Below are 27,823 nucleotides of genomic sequence, written 5' to 3'. Positions count from 1 at the left end.
ATCGCTCCTTTGTCTGTGCAAGCTGACAAACGGCTCATTTGCAACCTTTCCTCCTCTTTTAAATACACGTCATTTATCGAAATGTAAAAAATACACGGTATGTCCTGAAGTTTGTAGTTTGCATCCTGTTCTGCCTCTTGCAGACGTGACACCCAGTCACCACTTTGGATTATTTCCTGCTGGGAATGTGTTTGTTAGTAGAAAACTAAAGAGCAAGCCATCACCCTTTTTTTATTTGCCTCATCTCCTTGTTTTCTGGTGTAATTCAACAGTTCTTTAACATAAGGGCACCTGGTTTACCTGTAGATAACTAATTTGGTTTAATTAGAGTAGTTTTAGAAGAAATGTTCTCTAATTACATACGAAACAGCATCTACTTTGAAGCTTTAACATTCCCTCGTGTTTAAATTTGCAGATGGATCTCTGAAGACTGGGAGCATTGCACCAAAACCTGCGGCTCCCTGGGTTTTCAGATCCGGACGGTGCGCTGCGTACAGTTCCTTCATGATGGCACCAACCGCTCCATCCACAGCAAATACTGCAGCGGGGAGAAGCCGGAGAGCCGGAGACCCTGTAACAGAACCCCGTGTCCCGCCCAGTGGAGAACCGGAGCCTGGTCTCAGGTACGGCTCAGCGTGTCTAAAGCTGCGTCTTTGGTCTCCGTTCAGCTTTGTAACGTCTTAACTTAAATCACACGTTAGGGTTATTGAACGTGACATTATCGATGCAAAGCTGAAACATAAAGCATGTGTGATATTTAATTTAGTGTTTTCACTTTCAGTTCCTCCAAGTGAGTCCTGGGAAAAAAAGCTTAAAAAAGAAAACTTTGGATGATTTGACTGGATGTTTGTTTTACTCTGGGAAACAAAAGAAAAGTCCCTTCAAGCTTTTTGGCGTCCCTGGTTCAGATGTACCAAAGGCCTTCAAAGAACTTCTCCCTTTTTTGGAGTAGTGTCGTCTCATACTGAAAAACCAAAAAACATCAAACCTTTAATTTGAGAAGATTTATTCATCGGAGAAAAATACATCTATGCCAAAAAACTCAGAAGTATATTTGTTAAACCTTCCCAGATGAAAGTCACATCAAAAGTTCTTCATAAAGACAATGCAGACATTTAAAACATGATTAAAAAGACAAAGAAGTAGTTGAATAAACTAAAAATCTGTGTATTTTAATAGGTTTTAAGAAGCGTGTATAAATTAGGTTATGCTCTTTTTACCAATGTAAGTAGGTTCACCTTTTTCCATAGTTGTTTGACAATATGTCCACTAGAGGGCAGGTCTGAGTTAGATTCCGATTTCAGAAAACAGTTTCTCAGAAAGTGGCGTACAAAAATCACATAAAAACATCTAAATCATTTAAAAGCTATAGTAAGGAAAACAATACAGAAATGGGCTATACAGTAATTAAGATGCATTATTGACCATGCAATAACAGACTAATGAAATAAGCAGAAGCTAACGTCAACTTGTCACATGGTGTCTACAGGTGCCAAGGGAATAAAAACGAGTTTTAAGAAGAGGTTTAAAATCAGGCAGTGATGTAGCCTTTCTGATGTTCAGAAGCAGCTCATTCCACGTTTTAGGACCTGCTGCGGCAAAGACACCCCCCCCCCCCATAAGCCTCTTTAGATGGAGGTTGTCTGTTCTCCCAGTAAATACGTTGTAGCATGAAGCTGGAGAAGTTCCGACATTTCTGTCTCGTCTTCTTCGTTGTTCTTCGTGTTCACGGATCGAACGTTAGCTACGCTGCGCCACACGTCTGGTATTCCTCCGTTTGTTGGGTTCGGCTAAACCTCCGCAGCACACCTGATGACACAAAGGTGCATGAAATGAATGCAGAGGACGTGCAGAAGGCTTTCGCCCCGCGTGTCTGTCCGGTTTATGCTGAGCATAAATGGTCCTGAACAATGCATTCGTTTGCTTTTTAAACGAGTCATCTCTTTGGTGAAAATGTAAAAACAGTCGAGTTTTAAACGTGACCCTAACACAACTGGCAGATTCTGGTTGGAGTACCTGAGGAGCTGAAGTTGGAGTAAGTGGTTTTAACAATTCAGTAACATTAGAAAGGAGTTTGACCTTGCATGCTCCAAAGCCTAAAACCAGGAATTAACCGGAGCAAAGATCATAAAACAGAAGCGATGAGCTCTTCAGGTTAAGATTCTCGCTGCGACCTTTTGGACCGACTGAAGGCTGTTGATACGTGTGAAAAGTGCAGAGAGCATAAAAAAAGCGCATAGAGAGGAAATGAAAGCGTGAACGACCATCACAAGCTCATGTTCCTCCACCAGACATCAAGGTTTAGAAATATTGCATCTGTCAGATGATAAAAAACAGCTTGTTCTGAGAAACCTTAGAGACTTTAATCAGTTCCCAGAGTTTTTCTCTTTATATGTATAAACCTGAATAGAACAGAAAGGATGACGCTATGATCTGTCACCATCTACACCGTTTTTGGTTTTGTGCTGTTTTAGCATTTCAGTAGCTTTCTGATTGTGTTTTATTCCTTGTTTGATGTGTCAGTCTTTTCTTAGCTATTTTCCTTACATGGGGGTTTTCCTCCGGTCGTCCTGTGTTTCTTTTATTTATCAGATCAGCCTTGTTTCAGGTCCCTTCTGTAATGTATTTAGTTTATTCTCTGTCTCTGGTTATACTGAGTTACATTCAGATTGTCTTTCTTGTTCCCCTGTTGCCACTCGCTCTCTCTATCCTCAGTTTTTCTTCCAGCTCCTTCCCCACACCTACCGTTAATTATTAGTCAATTAGCCAATCAACCCCTGCCTTTGCTACAGCTCTCATCCTCCCAGTATTAAAGCTCCTCTCATTTTCCATTTACCGCCGGTTTCTCTTTGCTTCGTGTCACTTTGCCCGTTCTCTTCCTCGTTTGCTTTGTTTTTGCTCGGACTCCTGCACCCGACCGGATTCTCATTACATTAAAACCACTCCCTGCCTCTGTCTACAACAATCACTACAACACATGACATGAACGTGTAGTTTGATCAGAGGAACCACAGACTATATTGTTTCAGCCCATATTAATAAGTTCATCAGACTGAAAACGTCTAGTGAAATGCAACAGAAGAAAACTCAGGACAGTCCCGTTTGCCGAGAACATTCAACAAAGTAAAACATGTATGGCAGCATTTACTTTGTTAAAACCCTTCACTTATGAATAAATGTGCCTAAATAAGGTGTTGGATTTATTTTTTATGTCCAGCCGTTTGGTTCCATGCTGACATTATGTTGCTGCAGGTCAGAATGAGTTCATTTTAAGCCTTTTTCCACATCTATACCAGCGGTGTGGTGAGCTTTCACACTTACTGTCAGCTGGTAAGTTCCACCAATGATATCATTGCTCTGAATTATAAATTTAGTGACACTGTAGGAAATCTGGGTGAATTTGGATAAGGATTTTAGTTTCAACAAACAGGTCGATGCAGTAGTCAAATCAAGCTTTTACCACCTTTTTTTCAGCTGAAGTTAAGCTTTTTTTTTTTTTTTTTTTAAGTTCATGCTGATCTTGGGAAAGCTATACACACTTTCATCAGCTGAAGTATCGATTAGTGTAACTCTGTCGTCCCTCTGCAGGCTTTAATTGGTCTGAAACGCAGCTGCACATTTTTTAACTGACACCTGAAGACGCGAACACAAAACCTCCTCCACCGGCTGCTGGGCCATTTCAGAGGGGATTTTAAACTTTAATTGTTTTCAAAGCTCCTAATGGTCTGTCCCCACCCTTCATTTCTGATTTAATGAGTTTCTGCATGCGTGGTGGATCCCTGAGGTCATCGTCCTGGTTCTGGGAACTACAGTTCTCTCTAGATCCTCAGGCCTTTTTAAATCCAAAACCTGACACATTTCTATTCAGGAAGCATTAGCAGCATTATTGGTCACTTTGCTGGGTCAAATTCTGTCAGCTTAAATTCTTCACATTCTCCTCAAACATCCTGTAATAGGTGACATAAATTCTGGTGAATTATCTCTGGTTAGCCGATCGGCTTCTACTGCAGCATGACACTTGCATATCCACGGTTAGAGTGGACCTAGAGAAGCATGACAGGTTTCCTAGAGAGGAAATGGATACTACAGGACATGTATGCAGAGGGTGAGACAGAGGTGAGGTGTGCAGTCAGCGTCACTGATGGATCCCATGTAGCCATGTGGTAACACCGTGGCTCCATCCGGACACCCTTATAGAGAACAGACTCTTTAGCCACAGCAGAAGTGTGTCAGCGGTCGTATAGTGCAGTCAGTAAGGAAGGCAAGGCAAGACAAATTTATTTATATACAATTCAGTACAAGGATAATGCAAAGTGCTTTACATGATTAAAATATAGCAAAATAAAACAGAATAAAAGCAAGTAGTCTGCAAGTCTGAGTTTGGCACAGTTGTCTGCAGCTCATTTGCCCACCATTGACTTCCTACTGTTGACCCCGTGAAAGGTCAACGAGGGGAGCTAGGAGCTATAATTGGAGTCCAGGGATCAGCTCTGAGCCACTTCTGGTTTGCAGGGGGGACCCATAAGTTCAGGGGATCAGATCAGTGCAACCGTTGGGGCATAAAGTTAGGAGCTGCCAGGATTCATGGACGTGGTGAAGGAGGACATGGAGGTGGTCGATGTAACAGCTGAAGAGGAAAAAGATATTGTGGGATGGAGGATCTGCTGTTGTGACCGCTGAGGAGATAAAGCAGAATGTCTAAATGCGTTTGGCTTTTTTTGTTTTTCCCTCATGATGCTGCACCCCAGGAGACGCCCTGCCTGTCCACATGTCGTCAGACACGTTTATTTGGCAGCGTGCTGCTGTTGTTCCTGATGCCTTAATTGCAGAAGATTGCAGCATGAATGCTAAACATTACTCAGATAAGGTTTTCTTGTGCTGAAGAGATAATTCAAAGGGATCCTGCTCGCCTTAAGTGCATTTACATTTTCTTTTTACCATTAATGTTTTCATGAACAGCATTTAGACTAATGCACTCTGCATTTCATCTTAGAGGAACCGTATTTCACACATTAGCTCATATTTTCCTCCACACCAGCTGGAGATCCAGCCAGCCAGCACCAAACTGAAAGGAGCATCCAGCAATTTACCAGCGTGCTGCGGTAATTAAATCCAGATAATGATATAAATAGATAATGTGTGGGTGACATGTTTTAAAGCTATATTGTCACATAATATGCTTATAAAAAAAGCCGTTTGGTCATGATAAAATAAGGTTATATACGCCAAGCCTACATCTTGAAACCTTATTTGCTCTTGAATGCGATTAACAAATATAAGCAGACGTGGCGCCATCTAGTGGCAGTATTGCAGAACTATCATAACGGCGGTTTGCTTAATTTAGAAAGCAAAATTAAATAATGCCAAACCGAGCCTGATCCTCTGCAATGCCTCGCGGTAAAACAGCAGCTCAGCGTGATTGAAGTCCAACGTTGTTAATTAAATAAACGATCTACAGCAACTTTTAGAGCCTCATATCAGAACATTTACTCACGTCTGCGTCACATCTGAGGCTCGGCAGGTTTAGCGTCCGCTTCAGTGAACACCAACGTTCAGACTGGATTCCCAGAGACATTCCAGTCTTTTCCCTCTTTGAATCATCATTGTTTCGCCTGGAGATGCTAATAGCCGTTAGCTGCTTCCTTGTTTTAACCCCTGCTACGCATGCGCAGTGTTGTACTTTCTCTGTTATTAAAAATTTGAGCAAAAATAATAATAATAATAATAATAATAATACATTTTATTTAAAAGGCGCCTTTCTAGACACTCAAGGTCGCCGTACAGAAGGGTAAAAAACAGAATGTCAGGAACAGAATCAAAACAAAAAACATTTAAAAAATAAATAAAAAATAAATAAATACCGAGGCTGGGACAGGGAAATTGATAATTAAAGAGAATAGGCGGTAAAATATAAAATATAAAATATAAAATATAAAACACCAAAATAACAACTAATACACCAGCAGGACATGATAATCTTTCATAAAAACTTTGTTTGAGTGAGCTACTGATGTATAAATAAAAAAAAAGTAAAATAATGTTATTATGCACCTTTAAACCGTATTAATCATATCATCTTTAAGTATTTATTCGATGGTCATATACAGATCACAGGGTAGACTACCGTTATTTTGGGATAAATAAGGTTGTTCTACAGAATACCAGCAAACAGGCTTAAATCAGAGGCAACCAGTTATCCAGGAGTCTTTGTCAACTCTGGTTGCCTCACAATGAGCAACCTGCAGGTGGAGCGCTGCTGTTTTTAAGGACATGGAGGCCCGTCCTCCTGGACTCATTCTCAGTGTGTGTTTGGAATGATCATGACCTGGAGGACTGAAAATCTTCACCAGCACAGTGTCAGAGTTTGTTTATGGCCTTTTATCTCCCCCCCCCCCCCCCCAAAAAAAAAGGCACATTTTCCAAGGAAAGCCCTCTTACAGTTCCGTGAATCATGAAATATTGTAGCAACCCCTCCGCTCTTCTTATGCTTTCTGTTTTCACTTAAATAATTTATAGTTAGGAGGCACTGATTTAATTAGTACAGGTGCTTCGTTGTTGTCATCCAACCAAGTTTCAGTTAGAAACAAAACATCAATATTATGTTCAGTGATGAAGTCACAAAACTTCGACCAGCAAATTGAAATGAGAATTGTTATGTGTGATCAAACTGAACCTAGATATCATAGTTAATGTTTCAATAATCCACAACTGATCAGAAGAAATGGAACTAGTTTGAAAAAGAAATTAATCTTACCATTAAACAAAAATGTAAGTTAAACTGTTCATTAGGGACATCGATATGTGCAAAATGTTATTCAATATAGTAATAGTAATTTAATAGTACAGTTTAACATGTAATGAAAGAAATGTTGATATTGAACATATTAACTCCCCACCTGCACTGCCATACTCTTCCTTAAAAAAAAAAAAAAAAAACTTTCAGGAAGTTCATGAAATCAATTCGGTCAATAGAAAGTTGCATCATAAAGTAAAAATCAAAAGTCTCACAGCTTCCAGTTACCCAGCAGATGAAATGTTTCGCCGGTAACTGATTGATTCTATTCCCTGCAGACTCCACCGTGCAGTCTCACATAAATCGCCCTATCACAGGGGGATGGAGGTAAAAACAATGTTTTGGGCCGTCTGGCTTCCAGGTGGATGTGCAACTTGGAGTCAGCTTGTTATCCGGGCCAATTACCCGCAGATTTGAGACGCCTGCGAGACCTTTCCCCGCTAATTTCTGCTCTGCCGTCAGCCTGATTCTCTGCTCCTCTCCTTCCCCAGTGCTCCGTGACGTGCGGCGAGGGCACGGAGAGGCGACAGGTCACCTGCCGGATCGGAGATCAGTGTTACGGGGATAAACCTGAGGTGGCGAGGCCATGCAGACCCAGACCCTGCTACGGTAAGTATGCACTGTTAGGTTGCTTATCCTGAAAATGCAGCTGGTAACAGTGCAAGTTAACGCTCCCTTCAGATGTAAAAGTAGTATCGCTATTTCAACTACATGCCGTCACGTTTTTAATTGCTTTCCAACACACTGGCTCAGTCACGGCAGTTTACAGGCTAGAGGGAAATAAAGTAGCAGACAGGAGGATGGCACTGTACATTTAATCTGCAGCGTGATAAATGGAGATGAGATTTGTGGCTTTCTGAAGGGAGCCAGGTCTGGTGAATCGGTTCCTTTGGAAGAGCCGTTTAAAATACCGATTTGTTTCTAGATGTGTTTAGCCTCGGCTGACTCAGTTCATCTGGAAATAATTAATGAGAGGATCCAGATCATTAGTCTTTAGTTGAGATCAGGATTCTATGCAGACCAACCAGGTTCTGACGTTTCTTTGTGATCCATTCATTGAGCAACAGTGATCCCCAATCTGTTCATTACTGGTTCAGGTTACCCATTACTGGGTACAAATATTTGAACCCAAAATGGACGCTTCCCGGGGAGCATTCTGGGACTAAGGGTCTTGCTCAGGGAGCCAGAGTAGCAGTCAGTGGGAGTTGAACCCAGAACCTACAGGATGCATGTGCAAAGCATCCAATTTATAGAAGAGTCAAGTGTTTGTTTTTTATCTTGGTGTTGGCTTAAAGCGCATCCACTGGTGTTCCTCCAATGAACTCGATCAATCAGAAGCTTAAAAAGCAATGACATCATCATCTAGGTTTTTAGGAGGAGTGATATCAATGCACGGACAATTTAAAGATGGTTAAGCAACATTCTGGCTTTTAGCAACCAGAACTAATTTTGGTAATCCTAACTGAGGGAAAGGTTTTGCCTGATTTGATGTCAGATAGTTACAGAAAAGGTCAAATGTGTGTTTTAAAGTGTATATTTAACTGCTTTCAACGGCATCATCTATACATCTAAGAGCTTATCTTTATTTTCCATTGGAAACAGAAACAAATATCCCGGATTATAGTGCCTGGAGACCTAAATTAAATTCAATTAATTATTAAAGACACTGCTATGTCAAGAGCTACAGCAAAACTAAACCAACCTCCGGCTAAAATCAAAGTTTAGAGCACATAAAATAAGAACCCCATTAGACAGAGCCAACCGGGACCTTGGCTCTGTCACTACCTGCACAGCAAAATGTTTAAATTTGATTCAATATGAAGATTTTCTTTCTAAGTGGATAAAGTTTTAGAGAGAGATTATGACTGCAGAGGGCTGTATGTCTTTTGAGACAGGGAAAGCAGGGGAAAAAATCACTTTTTAATTTCTAAAAGAAATCTTTTCATATTGAGAAAGTTTGTTTTTAAATACCACATTTATTTCAGTCAATATATATATATATATATATATATATATATATATATATATATATATATATATATATATGTTGTTTTACTTATAGTGATTTAAATTCCTTTCCTCGTTTCGCATTTGGGAAAGGCTTGCAGGAAAAACGGAGATGAAAAATATGGCCTTAATATTAGGATTGGTTAGGAGTTAATAAAAACCACTGATTTATACTGTCATATAGTGGAGGAAAAAACCCACATTTAATAATAATTTGTGTTTGGCTTATTTTCTTTTACATTCAAACTTTTTAAAGTGCTGTTTCTGCTGTTAAATTATGCATATTATAGTCTTTCTATGGTGCATTAATACATTAGCAGCACAGGAAGAAATTGCTGCTAAATCCCTTCTTCTACCGCATTAGCAGGTCTGAATATGGTTCCGTTATTCTGATAGCTGCTCTGGAGCAGATGTAATGCTTCCTAAGTGGTTTCAAACATCGGCACATACTTATATTTTAAAAATACAAAAGCCCACCTCTGTGACTGTGATGTGTGAATAATGAGTGACAGCGTGAACCGGAGCCTTTTCAGGGTTCATTTTTAAAAAGGAATCCAGTCACGGTTCTCATCGCCGCAGAGTTCCCATGTTGTGAAAGTGCAGCTAAAGATTTGAGCATCACCGCTGACAGAGCTCTGAGCCTCTGAACAAAAGCACCAGCTCGTTGCTCCATCATGCATTTCCTGCCCCGGTCCTCTTAGTCTTCCTTCTCTTTGACTTTCAGATGAGCCGTGCAGCGGGGACAAATCCATCTTCTGCCAAATGGAGGTGTTGGCGAGGTACTGCTCCATCCCGGGCTACAACAAGCTGTGCTGTGAGTCGTGCAGTAAGCGCGGTGGAAGTTCCTCTCTCTTCTCAGAGGCTGAGACGGAGGAACACGTCCGCTTCGGCTCGGCCTCGCAGCTGCTGGAGACGTTGATGGCCAACGCCAACGCCACCGGCGGCGGCGGCAAACCAAGCTCGGGAAAAGCATCGGCGGCGCAGGGCGGCGCTGCTGGACGCGTGGCAACCCCAGCTCCCCCACGCAAAGCCCAGCCAAAGATTTCAGCAGCACCAAGGAGGGTTCCACGAGATTTAAAGCGTAGTGCTGCGTTCCCCAAAGAGCCAGAGGGTCAGCATGCTGGCGGCTCAGCTGGCGGCCGGCGGCCCACATCCTATTCTAAGGTTGAGAGATGAAAGTGAAGCTTGTTGCCTTTAGGACTCTTCATGGACGGTAGATTTTTCTCACACACACCAAATGCACCATAGCTGGAGAGACGCGTAGTAGGAAGCTGACAAGAAAAGTGCTGGTTCACTTTGTTTTTATTGAAATCAGTGCCCCCCCCCCATTTTGTCCCTGAAATGGACTTTAAATATCACCCTGACATTTTACTGGTATAGCTTCCCTAGACTTTGAACCGAAACAGCTGAAATAAACATGATAAACATAATTATGGTTTAATCCAAAGTAGCCAAAAGGAGTTCTCTGTGTGTTAGTCTGAGTCCAACATTAATAGTTTTTATTTTACTAAGAAGTTGCTGCTTTAATGAAAAACCCAGCCTTGAATTTTCAAATAATGTCTTCTTTGTGGTCACCTCAAGCAATTAAAACCTGCGTTGTGATTGGTTAGTTTTTCTGCTCCTGTCATGAAGGAGATGAGGCCCTGAGAAGACCGATCTTTATGTTTTAAGACGATTGTAAGAGGATCTCTGGTCATAAATAAGTTTGGATCAGCGAGCTTAAGTCATTCGTTCTGTCAGGTTCTCCATCAGACCTTTCAGCAGCCTAACGACGAAAGATAACCCACAACTAATATTAAGCAGTGCCAAAACGTTTTGGAAGTCTTTTCGTTTTTTATGTCCCCATCTGCTGTTTGTAGCTTTTATCTGAATAATTAGCGCATTAACACAGGAACGCAGTTTCATTTCTTTGCTAGGTTGTTGTTTTTTCTCTGTTTGGTTTTTATTTTTCTTGTTTCCTTGGTTCTGCTGCAGCAACAAATCACACAGATCTGCCAACTTGTTTTCCAGTGCTGGTAGAAATAAATTGCCCAGTGTGCGCTTAAAGGTTCCCAGTAACTCCTCAATCAGACGCTTCATAGATGAAGGAGAAAATAGCTGCAGACGTCTGAGCTGATGAAATCTGCGAGGTGCAGATTTCCTGCTGCAGTTGTAAGGCTATAACACAGAAAAGTGTTTTTATTATAGTAGTCATGGTGGTGCTGCTTTTATAATTCATTTAGCTTCAGATGGACATTTTGCTTGCTGAGGTTCTTTCTAAAACGCCTCAGTGGTTCAAAAAGACGTGAAGTGATATTAAACATTTCCTTGAACTGCCGTTTTTCCTGCCAAGAACAGAAGCTATTTAGAAACTTGTCTGTGCTTTTGACATCACTCCGAATTTATCAAAAATAATTCAAGTTCAAATCAAAAGTGGCCTGAAAGGTGTAATTTTAACCCATTAGGAAATAGTTTTAATGTGTATCGATTTATTTGTATTCAGTTTTTTGAGAAGCGGTGCCTTGCAGTTTCTCTAAGGCCTCCATAAATACCGCGCATTTCATCAGTATTACCCGGTGAGATTAAGAAAACTTTGTAACGTTAATTCTGGCAGAAGTAGGGACCATCAACATTAGTAGAATCAGGAATTTAATTATGTTCAAATAATCACAAATGTACATACATTCTGGTTCTTATAATATTTTTTGTTCTGTTTTCTCATGATGGCGGTACCCTGTGTTATTTACTGTAACCAAAAATAAGCAGAGAAGGTTATGGCTGAACTTTCTGTACAGCGTCCGGCTCTGTCCAAAAGTTAAATCTTAACATCGGATTCCGCTTTATATGCCAGGTTTGTGCAAACAAGGAATCTGTCTATGGTTTCGCTTTCAAAAGCTTATATGCAATATATTGCTATTATTTATGCATACAAAAAAAAGCTTTTCTGTACGAAGATTTGCTTCCAATCTACAGAGTCTGTCAAAAGCAGTGGGAGTTATGTTTATTATACACAGATAGATAGATAGATAGATAGATAGATAGATAGAACCTGCGCAGTGTCTGAACTGTTTAAAAGCAGTAGAGCTTTCTGAGCTATCTAAAATTTTAGCTTCATCTAAACCTTCTACCTGTATGTTAGACCCAATCCCAACCAAGTTGTTTAAGGAGGTATTCCCTCTGATCAGTGGTCCTATTTTAGACATGATTAATGTATCCTTGGTAAATGGATATGTACCACAGGTTTTTAAAGTAGCTGTTATTAAACCTTTACTTAAGAAACCATCTCTTGATCAAGATGAGTTAGTAAATTACAGACCTATATCTAATCTTCTTTTCTTATCTAAAATTCTTGAGAAAGTAGTTGCTAATCAACTATGTGAACATTTACAAAGTAATGACCTACTTGAGGAGTTTCAGTCAGGCTTCAGAGCTCATCATAGCACTGAAACAGCTCTGGTGAAGGTCACTAATGATATTCTCATGGCCTCAGATAATGGACTTGTGTCTATACTTGTCCTGTTAGATCTCAGTGCTGCATTTGATACAGTTGATCACAATATTCTCCTACAAAGACTTGAGCATACTGTAGGGATTAAGGGAAAAGCATTAGGCTGGTTTAAATCTTATCTGTCGGACAGATTCCAGTTTGTTCATGTTAATAATAAATCTTCCTCAAACTCTAGGGTCACTTGTGGAGTACCACAGGGTTCAGTCCTTGGACCAATTCTATTTACTATATATATGCTTCCGATTGGCAAAATTATCAGACAGCATGGGATTAATTTCCACTGTTATGCTGATGACACTCAGCTATATTTATCCATAAATCCTGATGAATCCAATCAGTTACTTCGACTGCAGTCATGTCTTGATGACATCAAAAGCTGGATGACTTTAAATTTCCTGCATTTAAATTCTGACAAGACAGAAGTTGTAATCTTTGGGCCAGAGTCTTCAAAAAATAAAGTTCTTAATCAATCCCTTAATCTGGATGGCATTAACTTGGCCTCTGGTAATAAAGTTAAAAATCTTGGTGTTGTTTTCGACCAAGACATGTCATTTAAATCCCATATTAAACAGGTTTCCAGAGTTTCCTTTTTTCACCTCCGGAATATCGCCAAAATTAGAAACATTCTGTCCAGGAGTGATGCTGAAAAACTAGTCCATGCATTTGTTACTTCAAGGCTGGACTATTGTAATTCTTTACTATCAGGAAGTCCACAAAATGCAGTTCGAAGTCTTCAGCTGATTCAAAATGCTGCGGCAAGAGTTCTGATGAAAATCAACAAGAGGGATCATATTTCTCCAATTTTAGCTTCCCTTCATTGGCTTCCTGTTAAATCAAGAATAGAATTTAAAATTCTCCTTCTAACGTATAAAGCCCTTAATAATCAAGCTCCACCATATATCAGAGCTCTGATTACCCCGTATGTTCCTAACAGAGCACTTCGCTCTCAGACTGCAGGTCTGCTGCTGGTTCCTAGAGTCTCTAAAAGTAGAATGGGAGGCAGATCCTTTAGCTATCAGGCTCCTCTCCTGTGGAACCAACTCCCAGTTTTGGTCCGTGAGGCAGACACCCTATCTATTTTTAAGACTAATGTTAAAACTTTCCTTTTTGACAAAGCTTATAGTTAGAGTGGCTCATATCCTGAGCTATCTCTATAGTTGTGCTGTGATAGGCCTAGGCTGCTGGAGGACATCAGGGTCTAATTTTCTCACTCTACTGATTTCTACTGTTCTTCAGTCTACTGTTCTCCAGTTTTGCATTGTATTACATTGAAATGACTGTCGTCATTTCAGCTTTTAACTTTTTGCTCTCTCTCTTTTTCTTCATAGTAGGTACACCTGGTCTGGCGTTCTGTTAACTGTGACATCATCCAGGGGAGACAGATCACCCGCTACTACCATCTAATGTAGAACAGATTACTAGATCAATGTGTGCTTCTGTGCTTGTTTGTCTGTCTTGTTGTGTCTCTGTTCTGTCTTCTGTAACCCCAGTCGGTCGAGGCAGATGACCGTTCATACTGAGCCCGGTTCTGCCGGAGGTTTTTCCTTCCCGTTAATGGGTGGTTTTTCTTCCCACTGTCGCTTCATGCTTGCTCAGTATGAGGGATTGCAGCAAAGCCATGTACAATGCAGACGACTCTCCCTGTGGCTCTACGGTTTCCCAGGAGTGACTGCTGCTTGTCGGGACTTTGATGCAATCAACTGGTTTCCTTATATAGGACATTTTTGACCAATCTGTATAATCTGACCCAATCTGTATAATATGATTGAACTTGACTTTGTAAAGTGCCTTGAGATGACATGTTTCATGATTTGGCGCTATATAAATAAAATTGAATTGAATTGAATTGAATAGATAGATAGATAGATAGATAGATAGATAGATAGATAGATAGATAGATAGATAGATAGATAGATAGATAGATAGATAGATATTGTGAATATTGTTGCTCAGTAAGGCTTGAAATGTTAAAGAAGGGAATCATGTGAAGCCCGCTCTCAGGCTACTTTATTAGGTACACCCTGCTGGCTTTAAATGAGCTGATATGAATTAAAAACGTGGTTTTCTTTCTTATCTGACGGGACTCAAATGGTAGTCCACCTACCTTTGTGGTTACAAGTAGATTTCTTTGAGCTGCTGTTCCCTTTTGTAACCTGTCCAACCAGTCTACCTGTTCTTTTCTGAAATTAGCAAGGCATTTTCTTCCACAAAATTGCCACTCGCCAGTTTTCTGTAAATCTGACAGATGGTTGTGCAAATAATTCCCACTGGCTCTTCTGTTACTGAAACACTTAGACCAGCCAACCTGACGCCAACAACCATGCCAAGCTAAAATCCCCTTTTTCCCTTTTCTGCTGCTTAGTTTAAACTTCAGCAAGCCGTTTTCACCACACCTAGACATCTAAATGCATTGAGCTGCTGCAATTATCTTGGCTGATTCATAATCTGAGTTAAGAGGCTGCTAAACAGGTGTACCTGATGAACTAGCCAGTGAGTTTATGTCTTATCCGTTTTATTTTATACGGATAAGATGATCTTTAAGCCACAAAGCATAAAGACCATCTGTAATATATCCAAAATATCCAAGCGGCTGCATTTTTAAACATATTAAAAAGTAACTATCTTACTAGATTAGCGAGTATCTTTGCAATAACCAACCATAGTTCATCTGTTTTTAGAATACCGTAACCCTTTTTTTTTACTCTCCCTAGGATCCCAGTGTTATTCTACTTTTTGCCGGTTTGAATGAACCCTGACAGGGACGTAAATTAGGATGTGTTGCTTACTCGTGTGCAATCACCCGATATACTTCCTCAGACTCTGTTTTGATGTCAGAACGTTGTCGTAAAAAAGACACTATCCTGTTTGCATGCAGCTGTATTTAAAACTGCACGTGGCGTAGGGCTAAACCTAGCCAAATGAAGGAGATATAGTGAAACATTGAGCCCTGCGTTACTTTGGTGTACGTGTGCTGCTGTTGGACGCTGTTCTCAATCGTGCTTTAGAATCAAGAGTATATAATTCAGTGTTTGCTCTTGTTAGGACGGGGTGAATTACTTTTACCTTGACATCACACATAGTTTTCTTTATTTCATATTTAATTGTCAGTTTACCTGCTGGGAATGAAGTTCTTTGGGTGCCCCCCCCCCCCCCCCAAGTGGTGTGATAAATATTCACAGACTTAGTCAGTTTCAAGCATACAGCATGCAGAGGCGAGGGAATCTTCGTCACTGAAGGCAACACAGGGTGGCGGTAGATTAAGTAAACGGGTCGTTGCCGTGACATTTGAGTTGCAGCGGCGTTGACTGTGTAGCGGCGGCGTATTCGTTGGGTCCGTCAGAGATGTGGCTCGCATGAGGCGGGACTTTTCCTTTTGGAGCTTAGCTTATCTGGACACCAAATTGTATGGATAGCATTTTACACCACATTATTAAACGCGTTGCTATTTATCTGTAGCATCTCTCCTTCATGTGCCAGAGACACGATAGCGTGACCGGTGTACAGGAGTTATTTATTCTGAGAGTTTTTTTTTTATGTTTTTCTGTCAAACAAACAAAGGTGCTATCAAAGTTTTTAAATGGTTTTCTAATTTGCAAATATTTTTTTGATAAAATTCATGATCATCTGTCAAGTTTGTTGTGTAACATTGGACTGGTGCTTTAGGAGCCCAAGGGCTTTACAGAGAAGAATGTGCAGGTTCTTTTTTTTAAGGCTACATAAATGGTGAATTTATGTAGAAAATTTTATTTTTTTTGTTTTAATTTTCCTTTTTTTTCTGTTCCAGGTTTAATTGGATTAAACCTAGTTGTTGTTGGATAAGATCTGGGATACTTCAGATTCATAGAGTTTTTACCATTTGTTTTAGGAGTTAAATGTACTATTAGGTCTTCTAGAGCAAAAAAAAAAAAAAAAAAGTCCAACCTCTTTGTAAAACGTTTTACAATGAATTGGATTTATTTTCAACTTAGCAGCAATAAATATATTGTTAACTAACGTAACAGATTGGCAATATAAACTTATGCATTCCACTTAATTGCCAAAGAAAATGCTCTAAAAGCTCCTAGAGTGTAAAGAAAATAAACATCATCAAATCAATACATTTCAAAACGGATGTGTCGATCAAACATCGTCTGATAAAGGTTGTATGTTGTACATTTCATTTTATTTTACAGGAAAAAAGCCAAACTATGAGTACAATAAGCTGGACTTTCAAAGAATCTTACTGTCTATGGAACCTGTTTCCTCCTAAGTTCTTTTATAAATGGCTTTTTTTATGGTGGATAAAAGTCCAGCGAGGAGAAAGCTATTTATTCTTTAAAAGGACTTCCTCACAACCACCATGCATCTGACTGCAATAGCCAAAGACACAGTTTTGTGTTTTCAGCAAAGAAATAGTTTTCAGCTTTTCACATTCACTCCTGTGTGCCGATGTACAGTAGAACATGTATATATAGCATTAAGTGCAAAAGTATTTATTGAAAGTCAGTAGGGTTCTGCTTTTTTTACAGTCTGTGCAGTTAGCCGCCGCAGGTACATCACACCCAACTGCCTTACCTAGGTAGAATAGAAATTAAATTTTTGCAACAAAAGAAAAAAAACTAGATGTAAATATACATACTGAGTTTTTGAGACGCATCACTTGTCAGAAGGCTGTTTTTCTGCAGCTGTTAGATGTTTGGAGGCACTGCTGTAGATCGCAGCAGCATGTACTGACTGACTGATTAGACAAACGCTTTAACTCAGAAAACATCAACAGCGTACTGAACCAGCAAAGCTGCTTTTATGCTCTTTGTCATTTCTTTTTCAGTTTTCCTTCCCGGTTCCATTTTAATTGCTGCCTTTTTAAAAAGTTGCTGCTATTGTAGACAGCTTGTAATGATAGGATAGTTGTAGATGGTAAAATGACAATCCCTGAGCTGCAGACAGATATTATAGCATAGGATTTTCCATGTACTGTATCGATACTGTTGTTTTTTCCGTGGTAAGTTGCCTCGACCCTCAGTTTCTGCTCTGTTTGCTTTTTATTGTTCTTGTGTAGATGGAAGTGTACACTACTGATGCTGTTTGTCGTGTTGGGGAGCACATAGCAATAAAGGATTGGATGAATTACTGTGATTTCTTGCTTCCAGGTTCTCTCCTCAATTATTTCTAAATCTTTTTGACACAGAATCAGTAAAATGCTAATAGAATATTTTAGATATATGTGCTGTCAGTGTTTATGTTCTAAAGCCTTACATTCAAGGCAAAAAAAAAATATATTTGTCACTGTGACATCCAGCCAAACCTGAACCACAGAAAACTGGAATCCACAACTTTTCTTGTCTGGAGAGTTTTTGCTTACATTTTAAAATGTTTTCCAGTTTTAATTTTAATTTTTTTGTGTGCATATCTCATAATATCCATGTTCATTTGTATGTCTGGAATTGAAATGTGTTTTTTAAAAAAAGAGTAAAGTGGGAAAAAAACGTTCAGAAATTATGGCCAAACACAAGTAGTGATGGAAAAGTCTTGATATCGACTCTGAGTTCACAAAGCAAAGGATCATATGACGGTTCCCTCAGTGAGGAGGACTGTATAAAGGCAGCAGGTTGGAGACTTGATAAACCAGCACCCTGCAGAGAGATTTAAAAGCGCCCTGTGGGAAGTCCAGTCTTAAACAGCCCCTAAAACAGTCAATTTACGGTTAGTTTTCTCATAATAACATGTTTGGCCAATAAAATGTCATTTAAAGCTAATGCTACACATGTAGTGGGTGGAAAGAACCTCACAGCTGCGGTTTGGTCATACCTCAGCTTTGGGTTGTTCTTTCTCTTGAACCAAAGATCCCTGTTGTTGTTTTATAATCTGTAGGTGAGGAAAAGTGTTTCAGCTAAAATAATGTTTATGTTGGATGAGGGCAAATCCGGCCTCTTCACCAGTTTGTCTCCTTCATCAGTAATATTTGTAGTAAAGTTCTCACCACGCCCTTTTTCTGTATCACCAATAAAAGCCACAACCCCATTTCACACTTTCCACTTAATTTTTTTATTAAGAAAAACGACTGTGAGAGATTTCCTCATGCACAGATGTTGTCTCAGGTACCAGAGATTTAGACTTTCTCAGTTTTTCTGTTGTTTTGGGGTTTTCTGCAGAAAGATTCTTATAGTTAACGAGAAAATCCAGGAGACTCACAGGAAGATTTCTCCTACTAAATAAGATGTTTGCAGAAATCAGACGGGTTGTCGGCAGAAGAAGTCCATTAGAAATGCGTTTCTTTTGGCTTACTCCAGGGGTGGGTGGCACCGTGGGCCATTAAAGAAGTTCACATTTGCAGAGCTGCTGTTTTACTGCTCTGACTATTTTTAAATCCGTGGCAGCTGTACATAGAATCAGTGGCCGGGAACTCAGAAGGTCAAAGGAAAAGGTTTTAATTGTCTATGGGCCCTTTAGCTCAGAGGAGAATCATTTTACCAAAGGCTGTTGAATATTTTAACATTATCCTCCTACTGTTCACCAGGCAGAGTATATATGTGATTCTCAACATAACGTATGCTCATATATGCCTTTATAATATAAAATGTGAGTGATAAATGCATTTTAGACATTCATTTGGCTGTATTTTTATTTTGGATTTTCTGCATTCTTTTAGACATGTCCTGATAGCGAGATTTTTTTTAAATAAGATCTTAGAGATTAACTCTCAATCAATCGGACCGACATTTCAAGCAAGTATAGGTACTAAAATACTAAATAATAAATGTTTATTTATTTCAGTAGTTTAGGTCAAAAAGTGAAATTCGGATTTGATTCATTAAATATTTCAAGTATTCAAGCTGTCTGAGGTTAGGGGAAAGCTTTTACCGCTCAGCGACGATTAGCGGAGCCTTGTAAGCTGCAGGTTGCTCCAGTGTGTTTTATTCTGTCCAAAGTCAGTGTAGTCCGGGTATCAAACTGGCCTGACCCAAACCCCACAGAGATTCTGTGTCGTATTGTGATGAGAAGACATCAGAGTGAACAATACAGAGCTGAAAGCTGCTATTAAAGCAACCTGAGCCTCTCGGCTGAGCCACAGGCTGATCGCCTCCATGCCAAGCTACATTTGTGCAGCAATTAATGCGAAAATGGTCCCCAACAAAGCATTTAGTGTATATACTGTAAGTACATGGATATATGTATTAATATCTCTTTGTGGTGTTGTTGGGTAAGTCCGCATCTTTGATATTAGGGACCGGTTCGGTTCCTGGTTATAGAGGGAGGGGGATCCGGTGTAAAACTGAAGAGGCTCACATGGATATATTCAGTGGGCTGACACATCTCTGATGGATTTTTTTATTTAGTCTTGTATAACATTTAAATTTTCCTTGAGTCTGAATAATAGGGTTTTCTCAGCTGTAAGTCATAATCATAAAAATTAACAACATTTGACACCTGAAATGTATCAGTCGTTTATCAAATCTACATATTTTATGTTTCACCTTTTAAACTGAAGTTTCAGACATAAACTAACTTGTGATCTATTGGGATGCCCCGGTAATTCAATTCCATTTTACCTATATAGCACCAATTCATGATACATGTCATCTCCAGGTTCTTTCCAAAGTCAGCCTCCATCAGATCCTCCAGGTTGGTGAGAAAGTTTCCTCTCTAAGGAAACCCAGCAGGTTGCATCAAGTCTCTCCAAGCAGCATTCACTCCTCCTGAAAGAGCGTAGAGCCACAGTGGACAGTCGTCTGCATTGTTGATGGCTTTGCAGCAATCCCTCATACTGAGCATGCATGAAGCAACAGTGGAGAGGAAAACTCCCCTTTAACAGGGAGGAGAACCTCCAGCAGAACCAGAACCAGGCTCAGTGTGAACGCTCATCTGCCTCCACCCACTGGGGCTTAGAGAAGACAGAGCAGAGACACAGAAAGCACAGAAGCTCACATTGACCCAGGAGTACTTTCTATGTTAGAGAAGACAGAGCAGAGACACAGAAAGCACAGAAGCTCACATTGACCCAGGAGTACTTTCTATGTTAGAGAAGACAGAGCAGAGACACAGAAAGCACAGAAGCTCACATTGACCCAGGAGTACTTTCTATGTTAGAGAAGACAGAGCAGAGACACAGAAAGCACAGAAGCTCACATTGACCCAGGAGTACTTTCTATGTTAGAGAAGACAGAGCAGAGACACAGAAAGCTCAGAAGCTCACATTGACCCAGGAGTACTTTCTATGTTAGATGGTAATAGAGGATGATCTTCCTCCCCTGATGATGTCACAGACCAGGTGTACCTTCTATCAGGAAATAAAGGACAGAGAACAAAAAGGTAAGATGAAATAACAACAAGCAATGCAAAATGTCTTCTCTTTGTTTGTCTCTCTCTCTCTCTCTCTCTCTCATATTTACTGCAGACACTCTGTGCATCATTTCCACCACAGCTATCACATGTCAGTCCCCAGCAGCAGGAGCACAGTGCGCCTTTACGCTCGTCCATCCCTGGTTTTAATATCCTGTCACGTTGCATGCTGCTGCTTATCTGACGAGCCCACAGAAAGGACGCAGTCAATAGAAGAACAGTTTGCCTCTCCAGAATTTCACCGCTCCGGTTTAGCCTTATAAGACTGTGTCACCCGTTTTCTTCACAATCCTTTGTGTGTGCTGATGAAGAGCGGCCGTGATTTTGTCTTTACTCTGGTGTGGACACGGTGCACCCCCACCAGGCGTTTGACACTGAGCCAGGTTCCCTGGACGTGACTGATGAGCTGTTATTCTTTCAGCTGCCACACATGGAGATGATTCGCACATGAGTGGCTTTTTTTTTTTATGTTTTTTTGGTAAATGCTGCAAAAACGTGATGACAGTCAAATGTTCAAGAAGCCTCTGTCCTGAATTGATGTGTGATTGTCGTGACTGTAAAATATTACCACCAGAGTTATAGAATATTTTCTGGTATTGGTATTGGTTGTATTTCCTTTTTGCAGGAAGTCAACTTTACCCACAGAAACTTCCTTTTTCCCCAAACGGAATAATCTGCCATCTATTTTCCCTGGAACACATTTATTTCACATTGTTTTGCTCTCGTAATGTTTTGAAGGAAAAAAATCCACATACTGCATTGCTAAAGAGGGAAATGCCAGTGTTTGGATGCCAGAAGAGGTTAGCTGTGGAGTTACATGAACATTCAGTCTTTTTCTAACTTTTAAAGTAATAATTTTGATCTTTCTAGAGGAGTTTCAAGGGTAGGCTTTGAGCAGTCATACTGTTACTTGCAGAAAATAACTTTTCTGAACAGAAAGCAGAGCGTGGTTCTCCCCTGAGGCCCAGGCGAGTGGGAGCGTGATCGGTTTCAAAGCAGACTAGCTTACCAATGTCGAACACATTTTACTGTAAAAAAAAATAAACTGCTAATCATACGTGACCAGAGTCACTGTGGCTGGGGTGTAAAACAAAGCAAATGGCATCCTCCTTCACTGCTTTTATTAATGGATGTGGGTGTTTTTACTTTAATTCCTTTTTTGTGGAGGATTTAGCTTGATGGCAAAAAGCAGCTTTACCAAACTCTGTGGAAGCAATAAAAACACCCCAAAGCAGAAACCTGACAGTTTTCCTTTTTCAACCTTTTCTGATGTCAAGTTATTCTTCAGCTTTGCCTTATGTTTTAGTACTTTTGCTCTACGCACGACTGCAGTAAAACAAAAAAAAATATTGGCAGGTCTATTGAATAAATTAAACATTTAATCCACTGATTGATGGCAGACTGTCACCAATCAGCGGTTTTAATCTGTCCGCTTAGTTTTCTCTTATGTTTAGACTGTGGAGCGTTTTCTACAACAACGGGACCTGCGTCATATTTGATGGATGTTGTTCAGGAAGTACAGAGATGTCAAACGATATTAAATATTTTTCCCTGTCGGAATGAATAAGATGTGATGTTGACACAGACGGATCTGCGGTTTGAGGTTTTCCAGCTGATTTCCCCGCCGTGGTAACGCCATGCATCCTGTGTGGGAACGGATGAGCCTTCTCAGATTGTCAGTCTCCACGGACCTCTGAGTCGAAGCAGCGGTCCGTCTGAGAAGTAGGCGGCCAGGTTGGCTCAGGCAGAAAGCAAACATTTGCATGACGGCGTTTGTAATTGTCAGCTGGCAAAAATGAGGCCTGACTTCGCCAAATGTTTGTGACAAGCTTTCAGGGTCTGAATGACGAGAGTCCTGCTCAGCAGGGATCAGTTTCAGGGGCCTGAGCTTCTATATGCTGGCTCTTAAGCATGAGTGAGTCAGAAAGTGCCGACTAACAAGTTTGTGATGTTTTCATCTAACTTTATGGCTGTATCTCTGCCTTTTAGGCTCAAAAACTGAGACGTTTTTTAATGACTAAAAAATAAAGTTCTAAAACTGTTTTAATAAATGCTTTGCTTTCCTATTTCACCGGTATTCAACTTAGTCTTAGTCACCGGCATTCAACTGCTTAATTAATTGACTTATTGATGCAGTTAACCTCAAAGAAAACAAAGGAGCTGTTAGCTGGTGATGCATTCTGCACAGTAGGGCTTTTGTTTCAGTCTGTAGGTGTTTTATGACACTGGCCTCACAACACGGCCCAATTAAGGCCAAGATGTTCACTTTTACATACATGCCACATATTGCTGTATATCAAGGACTTTATGAGTTTTCTGTTCTATTATGTGCCCTCCCCTTTTGATAATAGAGCAAAAAAAAAAAAAATAGATTTTCTAGTCAGAGTCTATTATAATTATGATTAATCTATTTTCTGGAGCCAAGTTACTGTGTTTTCCAGCAGCACCTACAGCTTATTCACTATCAGGCCACTTTCTTAAGTTAACATCACTTGCAGAGTTGATGGCGTCCTTCCACTGCTAAACCACCAGATCAGACAGTCTGTTTATTGAATTTAAGGAGGTTCTACCTGAAACTGAGATGGTCTCCACCGGTACTTATGGCGTGCATTCTTCTGACTTACAGGTCACTTTTAAAGGTACAGTGACTGGGCTTTATTACCAGATAAATTTTCTCATTAATAATCAGTTCTTACAAGGCGTGTTCCCAGCAGTTACATCTTCTTTGAACTTCCAGGGTACTTTGTGAGTCATTTAGTGACACCTATAAAGGAGTTATCTGTATTTAGCTGTGATCTGGTAGTTTTGCAGTGCAGGTAAGTCAGTTTGAAGTGTAATAGTTACTTCCAGAGGTTGGACTGGAACTATTCTGTTACTTTTTAACATTTATAGATTATTTTTCTGGTGCATTCCCAGATACTCAGTACTTACGGGGTACTTCTTTGTATATTTGCACACTTTTTAGCTTCTAGGGGAGGGTTTGTTTATGCGTTTATGCAAATTGCGGTTTTGTTACGTTGTTCTGTATTCGTCTGCAGTTTTCTGTTTGGATGTATCTGAAAATCTGCTAAAACACCTTCCATTCAATTATCTATTGTGTGACAATAACTTGACACAGTACAATCTAATGTTGCTGAAGAAATCCAAATTATAGGACTGTAGTTGAAATAGACAATCTGTTAATCTGCACGTCTCTGCTAACATGAAAAACTTTGAGTTTTAATCTTTTAGGGATAAATATAAAGCCAATTGTTTTTGTTGCTTCCCAACATGCCCTTTAACCAGCTTTGGCTAAAATGGTGACTGAGCTTCTCCAGGAAATGTAACCAATTCAAAAACACATCACAGTTTAGCTGTTTAAAAGGAAATACTAGAGAATTTCCATTAAAACATAGTTGTAACACATAGAGTCCCCTTGAGAGGCAGTGTGCAATGTTTTGTGTCATCGTAACAGATTTGGACAATGGGACGTAGCTGTTAGTTTAGCAAGCCTGACTAAACACCAGCGTCCTACTTCACACCTCAGCCAAGCTATTAGCACGATGTTCTGCCAGAGCAGAGTGACGCAATGATCAAAGCCGGTGACTTTTCAGCCAGAAAAGACGAGGATTCCTCGTAAAAAACATAATGGGAGTCATTCACTAAATGGATAAAAGCTCGGTCTGTTGGATAACGGCTGCTGAATATGTGAGCAATAAACAAGGTTGCTCCTTTACCTCATTAATCATTCTCAAAAAGGCCTTTAAGGTTTTTCATTCAGAGTCGGCGTTATTGTCTAAGTTTGGAGAGGTTTGGCTGCGAGACACAGATGGACGGAACATGAAGGCGCAGATATTCCCACGTGTTATTTTCTCTGTTAAAGCAGTGGGCGGATCGGCCAGCTTTAAACAAAGACGAGATTAAACCTGAACGCATGGTAGCAGGTCGGACGTCAGAGTCTAATATAGACTTTATGTCTTTGACATTCTTGATGAAAAGTTTGCCGATGATGTAGTTTTGGGCTGCAATGATATTCAGAAGTGGCATGAGATACTGGGACGCTGCAATTTTCAAGATGTGTAAAAACTAGAAAAAGTTTCCAAAGGCATAGAAATCAAGGGGAAGGTGGATCGAACCAGTCCGGACTGTGAAACATACATTTAAGAAAAATATACCCAAAGTGGAAGGAGGGTGGCGGAAAAGAAAAAGCAGCTCTTGCACTAGTCCATACTGGCTCTATTGATCCTGCAACAAAGGATGGATTTAACGAAATGGCCTTTACTGATGACTCCTCAGGTGTGATGTCTGAAACTACAGCTGTATTCACTGCTTGATAAATGTACTTATTGACAGCAGCAGCCTAGCAGTAGGTCTGAAAGGCTTCAGTGACAAAGAGCCGCCTCATCCAGGCTCACCACCTTCCAAAAGCTGGCACGTTGATGGCACTAATTATTTGGTGGAAGCTGCTCAACGGGACTTTTGTCTCAAATTGCTGTGTGCAACCATCATCAACGCTATGAAGATAAAAAAAGAGCTTCACTGTCACACAGGCCGTCTCTTCAATGGTTTCTGATACAACTACAAATCATTAAAAAAATCAGTTTTTAACTATGGCTGCACAGTGATTCACACACTACACTACAAAAAATCGGACTAATCTGTTTAATTAAAATGATCATTTTTTGTAGGGCTGGTAAAAGAAAATTAACAACATTATTTATTTTTTATTTATTTTTCTGGCCCTCTACTACTTTTGACTTGATAATTCAGACTAACGGGGTTTAGTTTACTTATTTATAGTAAACTAAGCCTTTCCAGTCAGTTTACAGTCAGGGTAAAGAAAGAAAAGTGGTAAAATGGTTTCTCTCCCTCACTGTCTAACAACAAATAAAAAATCATCTTTGAAAACGTTAAACTTTTAAGGGCAGTGTAAAAATAAAAAATAGACCGCCAAAAGTCAGCTATAACAGGTGTTTCAAAGTTTCTCAAAGTAAAACTAGTATTTTCCTGCTCAGTAATTACAGAGAGCTTCAGAAACACCAACTGCCTTAGAAATAGCTGATCGCTGGATACAAGAAATGCATAAAGAAAATCTAAGTTGTTCAAAATGACCCCTTTTTATTTGCTGTGCAGTCAAAAACGCCTCGCTGACCTCCCTCTAATTCAGACATTTAATCAGAGAAAAACATATAACTGCATACAGCTTTCACTTAAAGATTTTCACATTCGCATGATAACTTTTCTTATTTGTTTTTATGTTTAATGGTTTAGTAATTAGCTCATAATACTTCACCTGCGTGTACGCTCTCCTTTCCCATTTGTTTAGCTGTAGAGGTCTACAGGTAAGGAGCGTCTTAAGTCTTTTTTTAATGGCAGGTGCGAAAAAGATCCAATAATATGCTAAATACACTCTTTCCTCATGTTAAGAAGGTTGGAATTGCTTAAGATGGCTCAAGAGAGAGCATCAGTACCAGCATTGAATATTTTGGTCTGAATAAAGCATCCAAAAAAATAAAACAAATTAGGATTAATAATAAAAAGAACAAACAAAAACCTCTTTAGGTTATTCCTAAATATTCTATTATTTATTTATGATAAGCATGAATAGTCTCTTGATTTAACCTGTTTTGGCTCAAATAACTTGGAGGTTTAGTGTACATGGTATGTGGTTTCATAGTGAATATGCTTTGACTAGGACAAAGGAAGCTTGTTTGGTCTGGATCTGGATATAAGAGAATGTTGCTAATACATTAATATAGAAAACATCTCAAATTCGCTTGTCAGTGGCAAAACAAACTGTATAGAACGGTGCAAAGTAACTCAAAAATGCACATCACTCTGATATTAAAATTTGTGTGATAAGCCGAAAGATTTCAGGGTGACAAAATAGCAAATAGAGAACAAATGAGACTTAGACTTTGACTACATCTACTTTTTGCATTACTGTAGCTACTGGGATGTTGTTTGAATATTATTTTTGTGGGTTTTTTTTAAGCAGATTTGCAGGAAATTACCAGACTGCCTCTGATATTTTGTTTTTTTACGGTCTGAGTAAATGTAATTTTGAAGCAAACCTAGCTCTTAAGACTTTAACACAACACAACGCGCCCAGTCTGGGACTGGATGAACCGTCTCGTGTCATCAGCCTCTGAGGACTTCCCAGCGGAAGAAGCAGTCCGTCTCAGTGGCAGGTAGCCAAGCTGGCTCAGGGAGAAAGCAAACATTTGCATGACAGTATCCACAATTGTCAGAGTTGGTTAAAATGAGGAGTGAGTTCACAGATTTACCTCTGCTCTCCTACAACCCTCCTGAGTCTGGAAAACAAGCAAAGATTTTATGACAGACTCCTGCTTCACAAGGATGAAGATATGGAGGGTGGGTTGATTTATGGTTTTTGAAGGAACAGGACGACAGGCAAAATAAAAATAAATAACCTGAAGCGTGCGTCTCCATCTGATGAATGACGTTCTTTAAAAACACTGATGTCACCTGGATAATACCTATCCACTGCTTTGTAAAGGTACTTATCAAAGGCAGTAGCCTAGCAGTAGGCCTGAAAGGCTCCAGTGACAAAGAGGCGCCTCATCCAGGCTGATAATGTTCCAGAAGTTGGCACTCTAATGAGACTAATTAATGGAGGCACAAAGCTCAACTGGGCTTTTGTCTCAGGCAGCGCAGGCATCAAATAACCTCAACATAACTCAATGCAGAGGAAAAAGGTCCTTTCAGTGGTTTCAGATGCAACTCCCAAACCTGTCTGCAGTTGTATTCAATATTCAGTCATTTGTCAGATTAAAGTACCTTTTGAAAATAATATCTTTTAAGCAAGTATTAAACATGCTTTTCTTTAAACCCGCATTTCTGCATCAAATCAGTTTGATGTAATATTCTAATCTTAAATGTCACATTTTCATTATGTTTAAGCAAAATAATTGTTATTAACAGAAATAAGGGCTTTAAAGCATCAGTCGTTGAATAATTAATCTATATAATGTGTTCACCTTTGGTAATTGGATTAATGAAACAAACTGACTTTTGAATAATACTCTAACTTATTCAATATGACTGTTTGCATATCATTTAGATATGTTATATAGTTTTTTTCCAACATAAATACAAACTTTGGTGTCTTTAGGTAACTTGTTAAAACGTTCCTCACTGATGGTGTCACAGAAATGTAGTACTGTATACATTTTCTCTCAGTACAGACTGCATTGAGACTCCTACCTAAAATGTGG

General features: G+C 39.7%; 1 protein-coding gene across 3 annotated transcripts in view; it reads left to right on the top strand.

Moving 5' to 3' along the window:
- adamts3 (ADAM metallopeptidase with thrombospondin type 1 motif, 3) overlaps nt 1–11,820 on the top strand; it is a 230,747-nt gene extending 218,927 nt beyond the window's left edge. For all 3 annotated transcript variants that reach the window (XM_036144383.1, XM_036144382.1, XM_036144381.1), the window contains 3 exons: nt 416–623; nt 7,285–7,402; nt 9,525–11,820. In XM_036144383.1, the coding sequence (XP_036000276.1) occupies nt 416–623; nt 7,285–7,402; nt 9,525–9,976 (778 nt within the window). In that variant the 3' untranslated portion in view covers nt 9,977–11,820. The remainder of the gene's footprint in view (nt 1–415; nt 624–7,284; nt 7,403–9,524) is intronic.
- The last annotated feature ends 16,003 nt before the right edge of the window (nt 11,821–27,823 follow it).

Source organism: Fundulus heteroclitus, chromosome 12 (assembly GCF_011125445.2).
Source record: "Fundulus heteroclitus isolate FHET01 chromosome 12, MU-UCD_Fhet_4.1, whole genome shotgun sequence".
NCBI lineage: Eukaryota > Metazoa > Chordata > Actinopteri > Cyprinodontiformes > Fundulidae > Fundulus > Fundulus heteroclitus.
Note: the sequence above shows the minus strand (reverse complement) of the source record. Positions and strands in the feature narration are given on the sequence as shown.